The 21,619-nt window shown below is 41.8% G+C and overlaps 1 protein-coding gene across 1 annotated transcript in view; it reads left to right on the top strand.

Annotated features, from left to right (window-relative positions):
- BNC2 (basonuclin 2) overlaps positions 1 to 21,619 on the top strand; it is a 456,753-nt gene that overhangs the window by 315,182 nt on the left and 119,952 nt on the right. Inside the window, exon 4 of the mRNA XM_025201266.1 lies at positions 5,299 to 5,534. Coding sequence (XP_025057051.1) covers positions 5,299 to 5,534 — 236 coding nt within the window. The remainder of the gene's footprint in view (positions 1 to 5,298; positions 5,535 to 21,619) is intronic.

Genomic DNA, 21,619 nt, shown 5'->3' on the forward strand with positions numbered 1-21,619 from the left:
CTTTGCTTGTCATGTTGCCCTAGATTTGTGTGTCATGAAAATTTTCTTGCTTAAAACTGCTAGACCTGCTGGGCTTTCTGCTATTTAGCTTGTGTCTGCAACAGAAGTCGATCAGGGTAATTTTCTCTAATGCAGGAGTGCTCAACACCCACCCTCAGGCTGGATCTGCCCCCAGTGCACTCTCATCCAGCCTGTGGAGCTCCCTGCAAGTCCATGGGGAGTACCACAGGACTGGCCATGAGCACCAGATGGCAGGGTGCACATGGTGGCACAGGGCCCAATCCTAGCACACAGGGCCAGGGAATGGCTCAGGTCCCCATCCTGGCATGCAAAACTGCATGGAAGCAGTGGGAAGCTCCAATCCCAGCATGTGGGTCTGGGCAGAGTTAGAGCGGGGTCTTTGGTGACCTGATTTGATCCAAGCACATGAGAGCTGATCCAATTCGCAGGCCTGCAGGGCCAAAAAGTTAAGTGAAACTGGCTTAGTGTGTTGTATGTGCTCATGTATTCACTAGAGTGCCTACAAGCCCTCCCTATATTGGACACTACCTACCTACTGATCTATCAGGTATTTGGGCAGTTATCCCTTGCAAAACTTTTGGTGGTGATAGCTGTGGTTGCTTGCAGACATTGTGGGGAAAAAACAAGCAACGCCCCCTTCCCCACCTAAAAACCATGCTTGACTTTAAACGTGGTGTGCTCCTGCGCTGAGCCCAGCACATGTCCAAAAGAGGCAACGTGTTAGTTAGACCCAGCTCTGCAGCATCTGTATAGATCTGGTGCTTCTGTGGGGCTTTTTTAGCACTTTTATTTAATAACTGATGGAATCAGCTTTAACTAAAAGCACCAAAAAGCCCCACGGAAGTGCCCGATCTATACAGATGCTGCAGAGCTGGGTCAAACTAACACCTCCTCTTGCAGTGAAGTGTGAGTTTTTGGGGGTGTTTTTCCCCCATATCTGCAAGCAGCCTGTGTGGAGACCCCTGCAGATCTACAGCAGGCACATGAATAGATAAGAGATCCCCCATTCTGATGATTACTAAGTTGATAGCAATTTAGCACTAAAGATAAACATATGCAACCCTTTTTCACTAGCTAAAATTCCTGAAATGAACGTTTCAAATGTAGAGCTCTCCACAGAAATATTATTCCACTGTATGTTATAGTAAAACACAAGGGCCTTTTTTTTCAGCCATTCCACAAAAATGTCAGCTGCTTTGCTCAGCAGAGTATGTGGTTTTAAGATGCATTAGGCCTTTTCTCCTGTATATCAGTGTACAGCTTTCCACTCACCCAGAGGGGAAAATACCAGAAAGTGGAGGCAACATCAATAATTAAAGGCAGTGGAGGAGTTGGCTAAAAGGGGGTTTCCCTAGCTTCAGCACTGTTAATACATAGATAGAACCCGAAAAACCACTTGCGACTTTTGAAGAGATTATTTAGGTTATGGCAAAAGCAACACAAACATATTAAGGATTTTGGCTTTTCTGGGTTAAGTTTTGATTCCACAGGTGGCATTAGCACTATGACTAATAACTTCAGTTGGGCCAGGCAAAGTGTATATTTTAATGCACTTTAAAAGTGGATGGTATCTTTTTAATAAGGAGACATCTGCTTATGTCATTTTTCAGATATGACAATAGCTCGTGTGTGTGTGTGTGTGTGTGCATAGTGCCTTTGCATTCCAAAGCACTTACAAACTTACTTGTGTACTACAAAGCAGGATAAATGTTCTATCCCTGAAATGCAGTAGCTGTTCATCAACACACAGCAAGAGAGTACAAGGTTTTAAGATGGGAAGTGATGACAAATGTCATATGCAGGTGAAATGAGGGATTTAAGTTAGGCAAAATATTATTATTCAAATTGTTCCTGGTCAGGGCGGTGGGGGTGGGGAGGCGGGAAGCAGGAAAGCGGAACTCACTTGCTGCTGCAGCTGCTGTGCACTGCTGAGACCAGCTGGAGCAGCTCTTTAGCCTGCCCCTCAGCTGGGGACAATGAGGACAGTGGAAGTGGTAGTGGTAAGCAGGGGAGAGCAGTGATTGGAAGGAGAGAAGATGTGCTGCTGAGGACAGAGGGGAAGGAAGGGGAATGCTGGGAGCCAGGGAGGGATGGGGATGGGATTCTCACCTGATTTGGGGACTTAATAAAAATCCCCATCGCTGCTCTGGCAGTATGGTCTGCCTGCCTCGGGGGATGCAGGGAGCTGGGAGCAGGGGTGCAGCCTCCTGCACTCCCCTTCACAAAATCCTGGATCTTCCCATGGCTTCAAATTATTTCCTTTCATTAACACAGAGTATTGGAACTGGTTCATTAATGGTTCAGATGGGCAAGCAACTTAGGTGCTCTCCATAGACATTGTGAAATGGATCCCAGTGTGTTACAGATACTCCCTTCTGGATTGTCAGAATGCTTGGGAAGAATCTAATGCAATACAAAGCTAATTTACTATGTAGCCTTTTTCCATTATTTTATTTCTTCTTTTGTTCTCAGTAAATACTTTTAGTAGTCTTTTTTTTTATAAGCAAATAAGGTAATACTTTGTAATTATAAATAATGGGGGAAGGTTGCATGCTCCTACACTATTTGGTTCCAGAGTCAAAAGCAATGAAGAGTGGTTCCGTTAATTAATGATCCACAAAAAATACAGATTTTTTGTCACACACTCATTCCTTATGGAAAGGTGCATTAGCACCTTTCCTCCTCCATATGTCTGCATTCATTTCTGTCTTTAGTGGGGTCTTTGCATCTATTTAACAAATGCTCTGGTACATACCCATGGAAAAATATATCCCCTTTTTGTAAGAGTGCACCTGTGAATATACATCCTGACATTAATTTAAAGAAGAATGGAACTTTTTGTTTTTATTTGTATTTATGTTAATTTTCTGAATAAGACTGTGACTTCAAATTATAGATGGTTTTGTTCATCAATAGACTCTTAACATACCTGTTCAGAACTAATTCTTCAAATGATTTTATGCTCCAGTGGTAAACTTGGAAAAGTGTCACAGGATGAGCAGAGTCTTGATTATAAAAACTTCTACCCAGTGCTCTGCCACTGCGCTTAAGTTGCCTTGAAGGACCACTTCTCATTTCCATTTTATTATTTTCTGATCTGTCTTTTGCTTATATGTCAGTCCTGTCCCTGTCAAACACTGTCAAATTTTATGAAATGGGAAGTTGTCCACCAAGAGGTGGCCTGCAACTGCCAAACTCATTCTTCAGTATCCACTAAATAGTCATTTAATAAAAAACAACTTTAGGTTGTTACTGACCTGAGTCAAAAGTAGAAGAGCATCTTAAACCCCTAGGCCATTCAGTTTTCTGTTTTAGAGGCAAGAAGGTAACCTTTCCTAATGTATTTTAAAATTTAAACAGCTTTATTTAACAAAGAGCATTATATTGCCATTTAGAAGAGAAGTGTGACTGAGTAGTTAAAGAAGAAGCCTGGAGATCTGGGTTCTGGTCTCATCTCTGGCTTGGACTTTCCAATTGTGAATGAGTCAGCCTCCCTTTTTCTAGGCTGTAAAAACAAGAATGGTAATATCTAGATCATCTTTTGAGAAGTGCCGTGAGGCTTGAATCAAGCTTTGGTGCTTTGATAGTCTTAGCCTTATTATTGCTGCTGCTATTGCTATTATTATTATTATTATTATTTTAAGGCATTCAGGTTTTGCTTTACCATGGCAAATAGCCACTGTTATCTGCCTAAAAACTGACCGTGTCCTTTTCCCTCCATGTCAATGTGTATACATACATACCCCACCTTCACCCCCTTTTACAAGATACATTTTATAAGTCCTTTTACTTCTCAACCAAACCAAGAATTTTAAATGATGTACCTGTTACGGTAATAAAGATATAGGTTATCAACAATATCAAGCCAAGAAAACACTGTAGAGGGTATTTAAACTATGTGGATTTCAATCTAATTGTTTTGTTAAACTTTGTAAATAAATCAGTGCTTTCTCAGAAGATTATATAGTTGAAGGGCATTTATACACATGCTCCAAGAATGGGGGAGGGGCACTTTAATTAGAGTGGCTCCAAGAGCCGCTCTAATTAAAGCACCTAAAGTGTCACATGTATCAGCGTCCCCTTACTGAAAAATGATTGTGGGGGCACTTTAACTAAAACTTGTTTGATGAGCTTTACTTAAAGCACCCCGACTGCTGTTTTTCAGTGCGGGGACACTGATACATGTGACACTGAAGTCTGCTGGAGTGCAGTAATTACCATGCTCCAGTAGACTCGATGAATCGAGTCTGCTCGAACGCACTGTAATTACAGCGCATCAGAGCAGCCTTGCTGCATGTGTATAGGTGCCCGAAGTGCTTTGGAAGAGCAACAGGCAAAATCTCACCCTTTACTTTTTTCAGTACCTATGTTGTGAGGAGTGACATAGGACTACAGTCCCCAGGCTTGCCAATCCCTTATCTTCTGTGAGCACTAAATTAATATTTTAAGCTATTTATTCAAAGTTGACTTAACAACTAGAGTAGGAAAGATCAGACAAATCAGTTGCAAGAAATGAAGTATGAGAAAACCAGACTCTTTGACAAAATATTCCTTGGAGTAAATGTGTTGAATGAAGCCAGTGGGTAAATGATAAGGGCCTTTACGCTCTGGATGTAAGAAAGCAATTTATCAAGAGTACATGAACTCTCAAGTGACCATGAGCCAAGAAGAAACCAAAGTACTTAGGAGGATGTCCTATAACATTGTTTAAAATGCTCAAAAAAGTTCCTTTTGAACCAAACTTGTCTATCTAGATTCTTAGTTTTGTAAAGTAGAAAAGAAATCAGTTGTAAACCCGGATGTATATAAAAATATGATACCATATGTATTATCATCCCATTCAATATAACAACAAGGGGGAAAAGAATTACTAGATATCCTGCATTCCTACCTCCTCCTCACCAGCTCTTTAAATTATTAATGTGTTTGATCCCTGAATTCATACAAAAGAGGTAAATTATTGATTTGGATATATTTGCCAAGCAGCTGGTAATTAGCAGTGAATCCATGATTTCACTTTATGATAATGCAGAGCAGTAATTTTTAAAACATTTCAGTGTCTTTATTTTTTTCTAGAGATTAAGGCTCAGATTTTCTAAAAATGTGGGCAAATTTCCTACTGTCTCTAGTCTATGATAACCATTTATTTCACATAGTATAATTATGGAGAACATATGTTGACAAAAATAGATCTACTTTGGTATATTTTTTATTTACTTTTTCCACCCCCCCTTCCCTCTTCTGTCTCTTCTCTTGTTCTCAACCTCTGTTTCTCAGCTTTGGACAAGCTTAGCACTCAGCATCTGTACCATCCAACCCAAGTGGAGATTGTGCAGTCCAACGTAGTGTTTGACATCAGCAGCTTAATGCTGTACGGTACCCAGGCCGTACCTGTGAGACTGAAGATACTGCTTGATCGACTCTTCAGTGTACTGAAGCAAGAAGAGGTGCTGCACATCTTGCATGGCTTAGGCTGGACACTTCGTGACTACGTTAGGGGTTACATCCTTCAGGTAGGAAGTGGCTTACAGCATGTAGCAAAAATCTGTTTGTGGACTTTCCTTTTGCATTTAAAGGTTGTGACTAGGAAGCTATTCCTAAAAATTGCAGTGACTGTAACTGCAAATCTTTACGCAAACTATTTTGAGAAGAATTTGAAAAGCTGTGGAGAGGGCTAAGAGTCATGGTGGCACTGTAAAATTTGCACATTTTACACAGGCAGAAAAATATAAGTTCCTCAATATCCACAATACTTCCTTCTTCATCCTTACACTTATTGTAGGAAATACCTTGAATACTGCAAATACTTAAGGCAACTGACACTTTTAAGGGGCTACCATTTGATTCTATAATCTAAAGCAGGGGCTGGCAATTTAGGCGGAGGGCCGCTTACCCAGGTTTGGTAAGCTGTCGAGGGCTGCCTGGGTAGCCCTGCCTGTTGACAGGTGCCCCACCCCCTGGTCACCATCTTGGAGCCAATGTCCCAGGGCCAGCACTGGTAGGGCCCAGAGTGGAGCACAAGCTGGCAGGGGTCTGTGGAGCCAGGCTGGGCTGCACCAGCAGAGAAAGGGGGGAGCTGGCCTGGCTCCACAGAGCCCCTGGCAGCTGGGACCCCATACTTCTGCTGCCCTGCTCTGGGCCCCACCGGTGCTGGCCCCAGGACACAGATGCGAGACCTGTGCTCCCGCTGGCTCCCACGCCTGCTCACTTGTAGTGCCCCCCCCAGCCCCATGGTACAGGCTGGGGTCTGTGTGCGTGGGACCCAGGCTGGTAGCAGCAGCACATTACAAGCTGGTGCTAAGCATGGGGAAAAGTGATCCCTTCCCTGCCCCATGCCCGGTGCCCCATGCTGCAGCCACTTGCAGCCCGCATGGGTCTGCATGTGCCTGCTCAGGACAGCCCTGTGTGGGCTGCGAGCAGCTGCCGCACGGGGCCCCCGCCACAGGGTGGAGGCGGGGCTCAGCACCAGCTTGTTCCCTGCCGGTGAGTGGGGGGCCAGGGCTGTGCTGCAGGGCTGGGGGGGGCACTGGGAGTGAGTGGGCACGGGAGCCAGAGGGAGCATGGGGCCCGCACCAATGTCCCATGGCCAGCACCGGAAGGGCCAGAGCAGAGCAGTAGAAGCGCGAGATCCCAGCAGGCAGGGGCTCTATGGAGCTGAGTTGGCCCTGGTCTCAATGACTGGGGGTCCTCCCTGCCCCCCACTTCTTACTTGAGTTTCCCCCACCAATGCAGCCACAAGGAGCCATGTGGTCCCAGGTCGAAAGCCCCTGCTAGCCAGGGGCTTCCAGCTGGGGGGGGTGGGGCTGAGTGGGCCCTGCTGTTGCAGGAGCCTGCTGGGGCTTCCCCTGGGTCCTACTGCTCCTGGCTCTTATCATCTTTGATAGTAACCAGGGACAGATAAATATTAATTTTTAGGGGCCCCGTGGGCTGGATAGAATGGCCTAGTGGGCCAGATCTGTCCCGTGGGCTGGATCTGTCCTGCAGGCCATATTTTGCCCACCCCTGCTCTAAAGTCTAAGGCAGCAGCTTCTCCAATCCTATTTTTCCAGCCTTAACAATATGCACACTTATGCATATATACATCTGCATAATGCAATACATAAAAAGGTAAATCCTAGTATAAATTTATGGTGGAAAGATGATCTTGAGATTCATATATTGTGTAGTTTGAATTTAAAAAGTAAACAAAAATATCAAGATCCATCATTCTGTAAAACCAATATGGCTTGCTATAATCGCAAAGTGTTTCTATGTTTAGATTTTAGTTTTTCAAATGAATAAAAATATGGCATTTCTTAGGTTTCAAAATGATTTATTATGCTAGCTCTTCAGAAAGTCATTTCAGATCTGCAGCGTGGTTACTATAAGGTTCTGAAAGCTACTCACATTTTGCATTTGAGGATTACTGGTACCATGCTGTTGTTTTTACTTTATGTAGGCTCTAATAGTTTACTTGGTATGGTACAGAACATAGGAGTCTTGGTTCCTGCTCCCCATAACTTTGAATGTATTTTTGAAAGTCATTGCCATGGTTCACATCTCTGCAGAGAAAGCACATTATCTTGTATAAAATTATGCAGATGCCTTAATATTTCATGTTTTTATAAAAATACATTACTTAAAAATACCATATACAGATTGTTACAATAAACATTTCTGAATTGTAAAACAGCCCTAGAAAAAGATTAAGGGGGAAAATGGGCTGTAAGTATATAATGAGATCCTGTTATTTTTATTAAGCTATATGCAATTTGGAAATCTTTTCAATTTTTTAAAAATCCTTCTGGAACTTGTTTTTAAAAGCTGAATGTTATAGGGGTCCAACTGTAAAATATAGTCTTCTGTGATTTTTTTTTTTTTAGCCTGATTTCAGACATTAGAATTGATCTTTTTTGAAAATATGAATGCTTGCTTGTATCATTGTATTTGCAGTAGTAGCTAATCTATAGCTAGTATTATTGATAGAACCTAGGTATTATTTTAAATGATGATGTGTGTATTTTCTGTGACATTTTAGATTCTGGATTTTGAATTCTGATTAAAAGGGCTGACAAAATTCTAGTTTCCAGAGGAATCCATATGAAAAGTTTGCTGCCTGCTTCGGCGGTGGGGGGGACATTATTAATTTTCTACTACCAGAAAAAATAAAAAATACTAGGTGGGAAATAAGACAGCAAGCCTTGGATTCAATTTGCTAGCTGGCACAGAGAAGAAGAGTCACTGATAGTGGTTTTGCTCTTGCAACTACTGCAGAATCAGGCCCCTATTGATTTTTTTTTTTTAATTATCTGTTGGAATGATCTTAAGATATGCAAGAATGGCTTGTAATATAATTATATATAGGGGGTTATAAACAGTCAGACTGTGACCTGTGCATTTGAGTGGTGTAAAGCCCATAATACACCATTAGGCTAGAGTTCAGTTTATCTGGCTAAAACTCAATTGCATTGTAGCCCTCAAGGCATCAATTTTACCATTATTGCATTCAACAACAGTATATTGAATATTATGTCAGTTAAAGCAGAATAATTATCAAGGCAAGTTAGGGCGTTGTTAAAAACTTACCACATATTGACTTGGTTAGCACTTGGCTGTGGATTGTGTTACTGGGCAAATGAAGACATACTAGTCAGGCCTGTCTGTCAGTTTAGCTTTCTAATTTTGTTTGTGTTAAAGCTGGGAGACAGAGTATATGGGAAAAAAGAGAGACCTCTTTATAAAGCATGCTTCCAGTGAAACCTAAAGGAACGCGATCAGATCTTTGGTATCGAGCTTGAGGTTTTATTTTTGTTTGTGTGGTGGTGTTTTTTGTTTCTTTTAAATAAATGTATTATTAACTACTTTTTCCTTTTTTAGTGGAGGACGGTATTGTAAGAATACAAGTGGTACCATAATCATTATATAGTGTATAGGCTTTTCTATGAAGCTCAACTTTGTAGAAATTGAGTGCCTCACAAATGTATTTTCCAGTTTTTCCATACAGAAAGTTTGGGGAAAATGGGAGCATTATTAGCCTCATACTATTGATAGGAAAACCATGCCAGAAACTGATAAAGGGAATTATTTAAGATGTCAGAAGTTTCGGACACATCCTGCAGCTGACACAGAAACTTCTGGGCCCCAGGCTTGTAATGTAGCTAAAAGACCATTCCTTCCCCCCCATGCTAACATTTCTATTCTAACCCCTGGAACTGCTTAGCAAAAACTTTTCATATCCTCTGAATCAAGGGAGCTATTCAGATGTAGCTTATACTGCTAGATATAAAACTGATAAATGTATTAAATTAGAAATCTGAAGAATTGTAGCACATCTTTGCAGGGAGCAGAAGCTGAGGAGCTCTGTCAGCCAAAAGGAGTACACTGAAATGTGTTAAGTACAAGACTTCACTGTCTGCACAGATAGTTCCAGTATGCATATTATGAGGTTGCACCATGGAGACAAAGGGGATAAACGGGGTTTGACACAGGTAGAGATTAGGGTTGGTCATTGCTCCCAATCGTTACCTTACCGCTGTCCTGGTTTGGGGTCCTAACATTCGGCAGCTGTATAGGTCTAAAATAGTTATACCTGACTATTACTAAATGAAAATGGGAATTTCTATCCCCTGAAAATTGCTGAAATATCAGAATTCTCTTTTCTCCCAGAATAGAAAGTTCTGGAAAAAATGTTGGCAATCAGAATTTTCCCACAGAGAGAAAAGGTTTTTGGAGAATCTATATTTTCTGTAAGCTAAATGTTTTAAAGGAAAAGTTCCCAACTGGGTCTACTGCAGATCCATTCAAGGAGAAACAGGAGGGACCCAGGCCAGGTAGTCGGTGACAAGTAGAATGGACAGCAACCTGCAATCTGCTGGGGGCATGTTTGCTCTTGTGAAAGACTTTGTTTTCCATAGTGAATTTTAAAAGTAACAAGCTAGTTTTTGTACTTATAAGATGGCTAATTGTGTCATTAAGCCTTCAGTAGAGAATAACAAGTGAAACTGTTGAGCACACTAGATGGCTCTGGGGATTGATAATGTGATACAGAGCTTTCAAATCTAAAAAGAGGTCAGTAGTGGTTTAAAGTGATTAACACCTGGCCTCTCTTTTCTGGTTCATGAGCAATGTTGTCCCCTACTTGCTAGTGAAAAGATTTACACATCACCAATGTACTGAAGGACAACCTGGTTGGGCATCTCAATAGAGAGTATAAGGACTGCATACCTTTGGAGATAGAGTACTTGGTGATCTCACCCTTACAGGTGATCCCAGAAAAAACTTAGTGTGGTGAAGCTTTCTGGACTGTATATACAGAGGACTGAAGATTCTCTAGGGTGATATTCTTGATATCCATTTCAAGAAAATAATTTACTTCATTTATTCCAGAAGTGGTACAGAACAGTAGTTCTTATCACTGCAGGCAATGTGAGGCCATATGCATATCAGTGATAATTCTTCTATTACGTAGCAGATTCTGTAATGCTCACACACATTAAATAGTAGGGATGTGCAAAGCAGGCCCTATTCAATTTGGATTTGGCACAAATCAGGGGCAGCGATTCAATTTGTTGATTTGGATCACAGTCCCTGATTTTGATTTGGCCAAATCCAAATCTGAAGATTTGATGCTGATTCGGAGACTCAGCGATTCAGCCATAGACACAGCTTTAAAAGTTTTTTCTATGTACCTTTAGGTAGTGGGCACAACTAGTGATTGCTGCAATGCTGGAGTGCATGGAGCATCCCACAGGAGTGCAAGGGCTCTCCATGTGCTTGGCAGTAAACCCAGAAGTGGACCGGAAGTACTTCTGGTCCACTTCCAGGTCTGCTGTGCAGCATGCTGGAGGGCCCTCCCGTGCCTCTTCAGCTTGGCAGTCAGCCACTGGGCACCCTGGGTGCCCCTCCCAGACCCAGGGAGCACCAGTCACTGAGACAGGAGAGTACCAGGGGGGCCTCCGCATGCCCCTAGCAGACCTGGAAGTGGACCGGAAGTGCTTTGGGTCCACTTCTGGGTCTGCTGCTGAGTGTGCTGGGGAGCCCTCTGTGCTTCTGTGGGACACTCCATGCACCTCATCATCGCAGCACTTATGAGCCCTTGCTACTTAGAGGTATGTTGAAAAAAAGCTGTCTCTATGTCCAAATCTTTCTGAATCTCTCCGAATCAATTCGGAGGGTTCCAATTCAATTCAGAGAGATTAAAGGATCTCCTGATTTGATTTGGATTCAGAGATTCAGCCACTGAATCAGGCTGAATCTCTGCTGAATTGAAGCAGGGACTGAAGCTTCGCACAGCCCTATTAAATAGTAACTTATATTACCACTGATTCCATTGATTTCAGTTAGCACAATATTAGTAAGGCCTCTGGACTCTGTCCTTTCACAAATAATGATTTTATGTTGTTGATAACAATTCCGGGCTTTTCAGTGCATTCTGTGAACAATTAGTTAATATTCCCAGCTCCCTCATTTTTCATGAGGCACGGAGTGGTTAAGTGACTTGTGTCATACAATGAGTTAGTGGCAGAGCTATGCCTCTTCTCATTTCTGTAGTTCATGTTTCTCTCAATGGCAATATCAAGCATTCAAAAACAGGAAATTCCAAAAGCATACAGTATTCCCATAGTACTGAGAGGACTGCATGTGGGGATTTTGTGTTTCATTGTCTCCCTTAGGTTTATGATTATTTTACAAGTTAAAAAAAGATATATTTACCTGAGTACCAACTCTTTCACTCCACTGGTGAATTTGATGGCCAAGTTATGTGCTTTTCTGCTTGCACAGTGTTAGCAACAATCCTACTGTAAGCATTTAGTTAACAATTCTGTTGATGAAGAGTCAAAATAGACTTCAGCTTGCTGTCCCAGTAGTGTTCTGCAGGACTTACTAGAGCAAACAGTGACAAAAACGTTTTTAGTCGCTTAATTTAGCCAATGTGATTTGGAGCATGCATAAAATGATGTCATTTTCAGACACTGTTCTAACAGCAATTATACTTTAATCAAGTTGAGCATCCTGTGTGTTTTATAGTGTAGCTTTTTTAAATCACTGGGTTGTACTCGCATCTAAATCAGAGTGACATTTGCATGTGGAATATTTGAATCGCAACATTTTCATGACTTTTTAAATTATTCCACTCTAGGTGGAAGAGTTTGGTTTGCCTCAATGGCTTGCTTATATCTCCATCAGAAAAGAAAGGGATTGTTCTTTTGACTCATTCTTGCATCAAGAGTGTGCAGGGGATTTGAAGAGAGACCCAAGAAATGTAATGTAAGAGCTGTTAATAATGTGTTACTCCTTTGTTCTGTGGCCCCTGTGCCTCCTGTTCAACATGGCTGAATATGTAGCTATGGACGTTGTTTGACTGTTCTTAAAATTAAATATTACTTGTATTCAGTACTACCATGGTCAAGTTACAGTGGTTCTGTAGCATAGAATAGAAAACAGTTGTTTTTGTCTCATCTTTCTAGTTTATATGCATCTATTAAAATCTTCCAAGATGCTCTTTTCTGAGCATCATTGAGCATGGCAGAGACAAACTTGGGTTTATATTATTAGTTTGTTGAAGGATCTACACTTTTAGAATAAGCATCATTTGTCCAAATTAAAAAAAAAAAAAACAACCCCTCCATTAAGGTACCTAACGAGCAAAAGTCAGGTTAAGTAATGGTAACAGAAATATTTACGCTCAATATTATCCAAATGACAATCAGCTATCAAACTGGCAGCTTCCTCTCCCAGGACAAATCTTCCATCATAAAAACAGTGCCATCTAATTCATTAGTAATTCACTAATAGAAGCATATTTATATTAATGCAAATCATAAAAGTAAGAGAATGTTTGTGATCTAATGGTGACATGGGTAGCAAACCAAGAATCCTTACGTGCTTGCCAGTCATAGAAAAATCTTCTTTTTTTCAGGTAATCTGTAAGATGTAAAATGAAGTTATAAAATGACAAGTGACAGTTACCCTTCATAAATATTATGGAAATGTATTTTACATACATTGGTTTTCTATGATTTTTTTCTATCCTTGTTGGTCTGGTTCTTTTTCTGGGTGAATTTTATATGAATCTATCATAATTAACTAATACTTTGCACTTCTTTAGCAACGTCTACCTGATGACATGAATGCACCTTAAACTTTCATACATATAATGTTGTCATGTCTCTCCGAGGTAGGTGAGTATTATACCTTTTATAGATGAGAAAACCGAGGAAGAGAGAGGTTAAAAAGACTTATTCAGCAAAATCTCTGGAAAAGTGTGTAACAAAATACAGATTACCCATTCTTTGGCTGTGGAATTTTTTTTCAACTTTCAGTTGCCATTATTTCCATTTATTTTATTTGGGAGTGGAAGGGAGATATAGAGCCATAAATGCAGGGTAGATTCTGCTTTTTTCTGCTTTAAGTATCTTTCTGTGTTTGTATTTTCTTTCCCTCTTGTATTTGTTGTTTTATATTCACATATATTCCTTTGCTCAGTTTAAAATTCTAACCTCCAAACCCCCAACTTGCACTCAAAACATGCCTGTAGTTACTCAATGTTCTGAGTACTCAATGGTCTTAAATGTACTTCTCTGTACCTTATTTACTGCATATTTTGTTCTCTGCCCTGATTCCCTCCCATCACCCCGATTGTTTCCCTCCTGCCCCCATCTCATTGTGGCTTACTCCCTTTCCTGCTTTTTCCTTTCCTTCCTTTTCTCTCATCTATCTTCCCTTTTTCAGCCTCACCCCGTTCCATTTCCTTCCTTGTCACGCGCTCTCCTCTTTACCACAGAAGTTAGAGATGAAAAGGCCATATTAAATTACACATATATCTCCTGAGTTTCCATTCCTCCCACAGTACCTTACCTCCTAAAATCCATGACTATGGAAGAGTTTTTTCTATATCACATGAGCCAGCTTAAAGTGACTCCCTTACACTTTTGTGAAATTCAGAGTTGCTGCTGTGCTTCTCACTCTTTTGTATTCGTTTTATCTGTTCCAAGTCAACAGTGAATATTGTGTCTACCCCAAACTCAAAAGCTCAAATAAATTTTAAGGACTTGTGAGAGTGAGGTAGCACAGGAACTTTGAACCAAAGCACAGCTCTTGAACTATAGGGAAGCATTGTTGTGCAGGGGTACAGCTGTGTTGCTCTTAACTCCACTATGAAGTGTTTTCAAAATGACTCTGTGTGTGTCTGCACTAACTTTCTTAATATCTTCCTGCTGCATTTTGATATCTTTGCCTCTGTAGCAGAACCACCAACCTTCTTTGTTGCATGACTCTTCATCACTTTAATCATATCTGTGTATACTTGAATCATGCAAGAACATAAGATGTCAAGAGTTTATGGCGTTGGATAGAGTGGGATATACTGTTTTTTTTTCTCAGACTTGCCCAAATAATACATGCAACTGGTCTGGGGAAGGCAGAATAAAGGGAAAAAGATTTTTCCAGAGTGACAGCTAAATGCTGACTTCAGGGGTAAAATACATTTTTCAATGTTTCTAGCCAGCCAAAAATTACAGTTTTAACCTTACAGCCTCCACTGAATGAGCAGTGAAAGGGTTAAAACTGTAGCATTGATGCTGAAGGTTAGGGACAGACATTGAAAAAGCCTGAGCCTGAATTGATTCAATCTTTGCAAGTTAATCTAGCCTGACTCGGTTGAAGTGGTTTGAAACTGGACAGCCATTCTCTTTGGACTAAGAAAATACAGGCACATGCCTGCAGTGGCTCAGGCTAGAAGTCAGGGGGCACCAGAGCAGCCCTCACTTCCCTTCTGCAGGGAGCTGAGCTGAGGGGGGCATGGCCAGGCCCCATCAGGGTTCTCTCATTAGGGAGGTCTGTCTGCATAGTCCCAGTCTTTTCCCCGCTGGCTGTTCAAGGGGCGGGAGTCTTGCCAGCCCCAGGCTGGCACTCTGCAGCAAGGGTTGCGGGGTGGGGGGGGTTGCAGTGCATGCATATGTAGATGATACAGAGCTTTTCAATCTCCCTCCCTGCTTTGTCACACTGTGTGCAGCAAACTGACAGGCAAACAAGCCAGCTGGGGGCTGATAGTGATAACAGTCTTTATCACCCAATCAGCAAAACAATGTCCCCTCTCGATTACTTCAAACTACTTAAACAGCTTACGGGCTGACCTGTTGATTAGCTCCAAACAGCCCTAAGCAGTGACTGTTCTGTCTGCCTGCCTCAGTGAAATTGGGGCAGACGGACACACATGGGCACCTCTTGGCATTAGCTAACATACCACATGCTTAGGGATTGTGGGGCTGGGGTCCATGCTGTGGGAGGGGGGCTGGATTTCCTGGTTTAGCAGTGAGAGGGAGGTAGGGCAGCACTGACTGTTCCTAGTACAGAAATGAAAGAAAATAGTAAGTAGACTCTCTGACGTAGTTTTATGCAGTCTGGTATGGCTAGTGGAACACAGAAGATTGGGAATGCTTGTTACTGGAGGCCAGTCAGGCACATGCCAGAATCATGGGTGCTTTCTTTTAACACCGAATTGAAAAGCTCTTTAGCTGCCAAGACCTGAGTTCATAGTTCTGTGGGTCTCTTGCAATGGTTGATGAAATCGCAAACACCTAAAACAGAGCAGGGGGCATTTTACCTCACTCACTAGGTTGCTGTAGGTGTGAGATGTCATCAGGTGTTACAAGAGAAACAGAACCCTGAACTTGAATCTTGGCAGGTAAGCAAAGGAAGAAATGATTTCCAGCTTCCTTCCTTTAGATTGAATTCAAATTCATAAATACCATTAACTGTTTATGATTAAGAACATTTTCCAATTATTATATTTTAAATAAATGAATATCTTCAGTTTCCTGGTTTCATCTGCAGATGTGCTTGAGTTTAACTTACTCTCCTGTGCCACAGAATCAGTATTCTTACGGAGCAGGGGTGGGCAATTATGTGGGTTGGTAGGCCACTTCATGAGTTTTGGTGGCCTGTTGAGAGCCACTCCTCCCAACCACTGTGGAAGCCTGAATCTTCCCACAGATTTAGCATGGCCCAACCCTCTGCATCCAGAGCCCTGACCTGGAAGCTGCTGCCTGCATTTGGGCAGCTGTGGATGCAGCTAGCAGCTGCCAGGTCCAGACTCAGGGTGCTGGGGCATGGTATACACCTGCAGGTGTGTTCATGCTTCTACTTCTGTGTAGGTGGCAGTCTTGGCCAGGTGGCTGCCAGAGCCAGTGCAGCTGCCAGAGCTGCTGCCTGCCCACCATCTGGATCCAGTCAATTGATGGGCTGGATCCAGTCCATAGACTGTATTTTACCCACCCCTGTTATACAGCATGATCATTGGGAATCTGTCATCAGATGAATGTGCATCACTAAGCTGTAAAAAAGCTGCGATTATTTGCAGTATTTCTGGGGCAGACATTGATGATTAATGCTGTTGCCCCAAGTTCTATGAGAGCAGTGCAAGGACTTTTATAAAAATAAAGCAAAACAAAACTTTACAGTATAGCCATTGTGTCCAGAACCATGAAACACTATATCTATTTTAATGGGAATCCTCCTAGGAGTTGATTCCATGCTTACCGCAGACCTGTATCTGATCTACTGAGGGCCATACCCTGAATTTGATTCATAATGGTTTTGGAGGTGAAAGGGGCTGTGTCTTAGCCGTTTAGCTAACATCAGTTGAAGGTAACTCAGGCAGTACACAGCATTTGGATCCTGCCAGACCATTACACTTGAATGGGTTTAGATCTTTCCCAATTTAGACACCTGCTGCCCTTATTTCTTGATATTTGGGGGTGGGTTTGATTGTCTATGTGTCAAAAGTGGCTTCAGGCACTCATGAAACCCAGAACCGCAGACATTTAGCAACCTGGAAGGGCTTCAGAGAATCAAACTTGTCATCTATCCAGCATCAGTTGATTTAGTGCTTTTCTTGAAGTCTGAGGGATCTCAGGGGGACTTTTTCCCTTGCAGCACTGATCTTTCAATGAGGTGCTAGTGCCTGTCCTGAGCAATAACAAGGAATAACAGTGAAGTGTGAATGACTCTTATTAGAAGGGGTAAATGTCATTAACACTTATTGTTGCCTTCTAGGCTGTAAAAGAGTACTGTGCAGAATAGAGACAATCCCCTTGCTTATCAATGTACATTTTGAATCTAGCTGTTTTGAAGTCTTATATTTTAATTAAGGATTTTTAGTCTTCTATACTTCTTCCATATTGCTGCTGTCATTTGGTAGCATGTTGGAGTCTCAGTTTACTTGGAGTCAAGAGCCCCAAATTCTTCTACTAACTGGGTGCACCAACACATTAAATTAGTAAAGCAATAAGCTATGGAGCTGGTTGAGCCAGAGTAAACTGTTCCTGGGTGTAGTGTCTATACATGCACCTGGGACAGCAGCAATTTGAGCCGGGGCAGAGCAGGCCTGGGCTGGCAGAGGGTATGGGGAGTCAGCCCTGGGCTCTGGGTGGTGGTGTCAGGTGGCGGAGGAGCTGGCTGGAGCACAAAGGTGTTGAACCTGTGGAACCATGTGGTTAGGCAGCAGACAGGAATCTGATCCTTGCCCAGTCACCATCTACATGTGCATTTCTATGCAGTAAATGGACCCACTGTAAGATAGCACTGTCCCTGAAAGTGCTATCTTATGGCAGAGTTAATTTACTGTGCCCTAATACTGGTGCACATGTAGACAGTGACACATTACTGTTGAGCTAATTAGTTTAATCAGCAGTAAAGCGCACGTGTAGATGTACCCACTGTTAATTTGTACGTGATTCTTTTATACCCATCTACAACGTGATCCTTATTTATACTTGGATGCTGTAAAGCTAAGCTAGTTTTATAAAACACGTTGAGATTCTCTAATGAAAGGGGACATATAACTATTAAGTAGCAATATTATTGTCTAGTAAAATTTTGAAACATTGGCACTATCTGGAATAACGCTTATTAGTAATTATTTTTAACAGTTTTCTTAGAAAACATGAGAAAACAAATTGTCCAAGCTTTTCTTTTTGGTGCATTGTGAATGATTTTATTTCCTTTTTGTACTGGGGAGAAATGTCTGTGAATATGTATAGTGTTATATTGAAATCAATGAGAGGACTCTCTTTGACTTCAGTGGCTAGGATTGTACTTTCAAAATCTTAAAATTCTTCCTGCAGGAAGGGTGGGAAAGTCTGTGTTATTCATTGACACTTGTCTTGCAGAGTAGGAAATCCCTTGTAGGACAGGTAGAATTTTAAGACTGCTGGACTGTATTAAATCTATACAATATGCATGATGATGTGGCGTGGCAAACATGGATTTGATATGGAGGTATTCAGGAAGGGTAATCCTTCGACATTTAAAAAAAACATAAATCAGAGCCCCCAACTTGTGAAATTGAATTAAAACCATGAGATTAAAAAAAAAATAGTTCTAAGTGTCTTTTGTATAAAGCATACTTTTTAAAAATTAAAACTGAAATTGTTTATGAATCACAAAGCTCCAGAAGGTAATGGCATTAAAAAAATAAACCTAATGGTGGTGAGTCTCACTATAACATTGTAAAATTCATAATAAAAGCACAAGAGGTGGCAAGGTCTGAACCATTATTTTGAATCTTGACTGAATTATGTAGCTCATCCCAAACCAGTTTTTTATATTACCCCACATACTTGCATGTATGTCATGTATATTGCAGAAAAAGTTTTAGAGACAGTTAAGTAATTTTACTGGTGCTGTTTTTAATTTCTTTTCATATGTATGAAGCTGGCTTCTTCCTTGTTATGCATCTACCAAAATAATATGTAGAAGTGAGAAATTTGTCAGTGCTGCTAAAACTCTAAGGCTAAGTACAGACAGTCAAAAAGCCTGAGGCTTAATCTATTCAGTCCTTGCAGGTTAGTTTAAGCTGCATAGATTTAACTGAAACAGAAGTGAACAGCCATTTACCTTGATTCAGGAAATGCAGCCACATGCCAGCAGTGGCTCAGGCCAGAAGTCAGGGGGCACTAGAGCATGGCTCTCTGGCACGTAGACCGTATAAGCTATGTGTTTGCTTCCTCTTCCTGCTGCCCCTCCCCACCAAGGTCCCTGGGATTTGTAGTCCAAAATCACAGCAGCAGGACTCTGCAGGGTTGCTCTTAACTACTTCTCCCTGCTTCCAGGTGCCTCTGGGATTTGTAGTCCACAGTTGTAGCCAGCAGTAAATTTGAGTGAGGGAAGGGGGGGTTTAATCCTCCTCCCTGGCCCCAGACCCCATCTGGGGTTTGCGGGGGGGGGGACGGGACGGGACGGGACACAGTCCCCCCCTAACAAAGACTGGGCTGCATCCCCAGCTGGGCTTGTCTGTGCCCCCCGTACCCAGTTGTCAACCAGCCCTCACTGCTCCAGCTGCAGAGCAGAGGGGTGGGGCCAGCCCTGCTCTCTGGAGCAAACAGCACAGCTCAGTCCAGGACTGGAAAGCATGCTGGGATGGTGGGAGACTCAGATTTAACTTTAACTTGGGACAGAAGGGGTCTGGGACAGAAGTTTCATGAACTGGTTTGACGCAAATCAGTTAAGTCTGATCAGACATTCAACCAGGTTTACCTTAAATCAGTTTTAGCTATTTTGAAACTCCTTTATGTGCACTGAGCTTCTGTTCTGTTACTGGTTTAAACCAGCTTCTGATCACTTAAATCGGGTTATGTGTAACTTCTGTCCTTAGCCTAAAACTATATAATGGGTCTTGGGACACTCTCGAATTAGGGGCAGAATGGGTTATGTATCCCACCTGGGTTCTCTTCCCCTTCTGTTCCTGTTTTTAGCCCCAAAAGGTCTAAACATAACAGATGTTAGACCTATTAGAAGTCCGGTATTTGGGAACAGGGACAGGAAAGCGTGCCAAATGCAGGCGTCTTGAGAGCAACTGCCAGGGCACCCCTGATATGGCTTCACTCATTTGTGGGTTAGCATGGGCAAGTGGAAGTGGCTAGGCAGGGTGTGCTAGAAAACATCTCTCTCTGAGAATGCTACTGGCATGATGCTGTTGACATACGTCTAGGGCTTGTTATGTCCTCCCTCCCCGGATGTGGAACTGTGGGAGATGCAAATCATCTGGGTTCTGTGGTTAAATCAAAACACTAGTTTTAAACATTTTAGCCCTTAGCTTGCTGCTTGTTGTCTCCAAAAATACCAGTGGAAATCAGTTGTACATTAGTATTTTCTTCCTTCCTTTATCAATGTAATAACTTGGATGGATAAGAGTGAAAATGTCAGCACAGTAGAAAGCTGCAATCTTGTGGGTTTTCAAGTATTTTAATGTCAGGCTACTTGGAAGTTCTTTATACATCTGGGGTTTTGAAATGAACAGACATCTTTTGCACTCAGAAATTTTATACATCTCTATCAAGTAACTTTGTTAACATACAATTAATTGCTCAAGTTATGTTTTTTCCTCACAGTAGTGCAAATACTAAAAAAGCAAATAAGAAGTGAAGGCATCTTTTGCAACCCAGCAGAGTATCAGTGTCCAGGTTTTTACCTTTGTTGTCAGGCATGCAGCTATGCTAATAACTCACCGATTGTGTTCATTTTCACCTCAAAATACTGTCTGCCTCACTGCATAAAAGAATATCATGCTGCAGCCCTCATAACCACCTTAATTACTGGCTTGTACAAAAGTCCATATTTCTTGACCCAATTCCATTTTTCAGCATCTAGGCCTGATTTAGCAACATATATAAGCATTTGCATAGTTTGCTTGAGCAATAAACTACTCTCATGTTTGGTGTAGGGCACATGCTTAAGCTTCTGAGTCAGGGCTTTAAGGATGGTGTGTTGCCTTTAGGTAGTTTTCACAGCTATGATTTGCTTCCCTGTAAAGCCAGACATTTACTTAGACTGTAAATTTTTGAATGAGGATGAATCCTTGAATCCTACAGTATAACTCTGTGAGGAGTTTCAGATTGAAAATGACAAGTTTTAGAGCAACTTTCCTATATTTTTAACTCTTCCCACCTGAGAAGCCTCCTCTCTACCAGTGCCCTGATGCTCATTTCCTTTAGAGAATACAAGATACAAACCAGGGACCTTCCTGAGCTTCTCACTTGGCCCACATCTCCTGTCAGTAGCAGAGACCTCTGACATACTTTCATTGTGCATGAAGGCAGGAAACCTGCAAAAGGAGCTCTTTAGCCTCTGTGTTCCAGATTGCTGCCCTTTTCATGTGTTCACTCTGACCAGGAATTTTTTGTGGAGTTGAGTGCAAGGGAGATCCATAGAAAAGCAGTACCAAGTCACCTGCTTGCTTGCCTCTCATTTCTTCTTCAGAGTGAATGTAAAGGAGCCACTGTAGCCCTCATGAGGTAGCAGCAGCCATGGAGATGACTTCTTTCTTAGACTTTACAGACCTCATAGAAAACAGCTTAGACTGTTCAAGGAGCTAAGAATTTATTCACTGTGCTGAACTTGATTTAATTCTTCTTCTTTGGTATGCATTTTAGGATTACAACATTCATAGATTAATATCTAAATTTGATAACCATTCAGCTGTTTCAGGGTAGCTGCATGGACTGATTTTAGATTTCCATTAAATGATCTAATTGGGCAATTGTTCACAATGTGTTGCACTGTCTGAAAAATCACACCACAATCGCAACTTAGTCTCTCTTTAATTCTCCATTTATGAAGT

Source organism: Alligator sinensis, unplaced genomic scaffold, assembly GCF_000455745.1.
Source record: "Alligator sinensis unplaced genomic scaffold, ASM45574v1 scaffold917_1, whole genome shotgun sequence".
NCBI lineage: Eukaryota > Metazoa > Chordata > Crocodylia > Alligatoridae > Alligator > Alligator sinensis.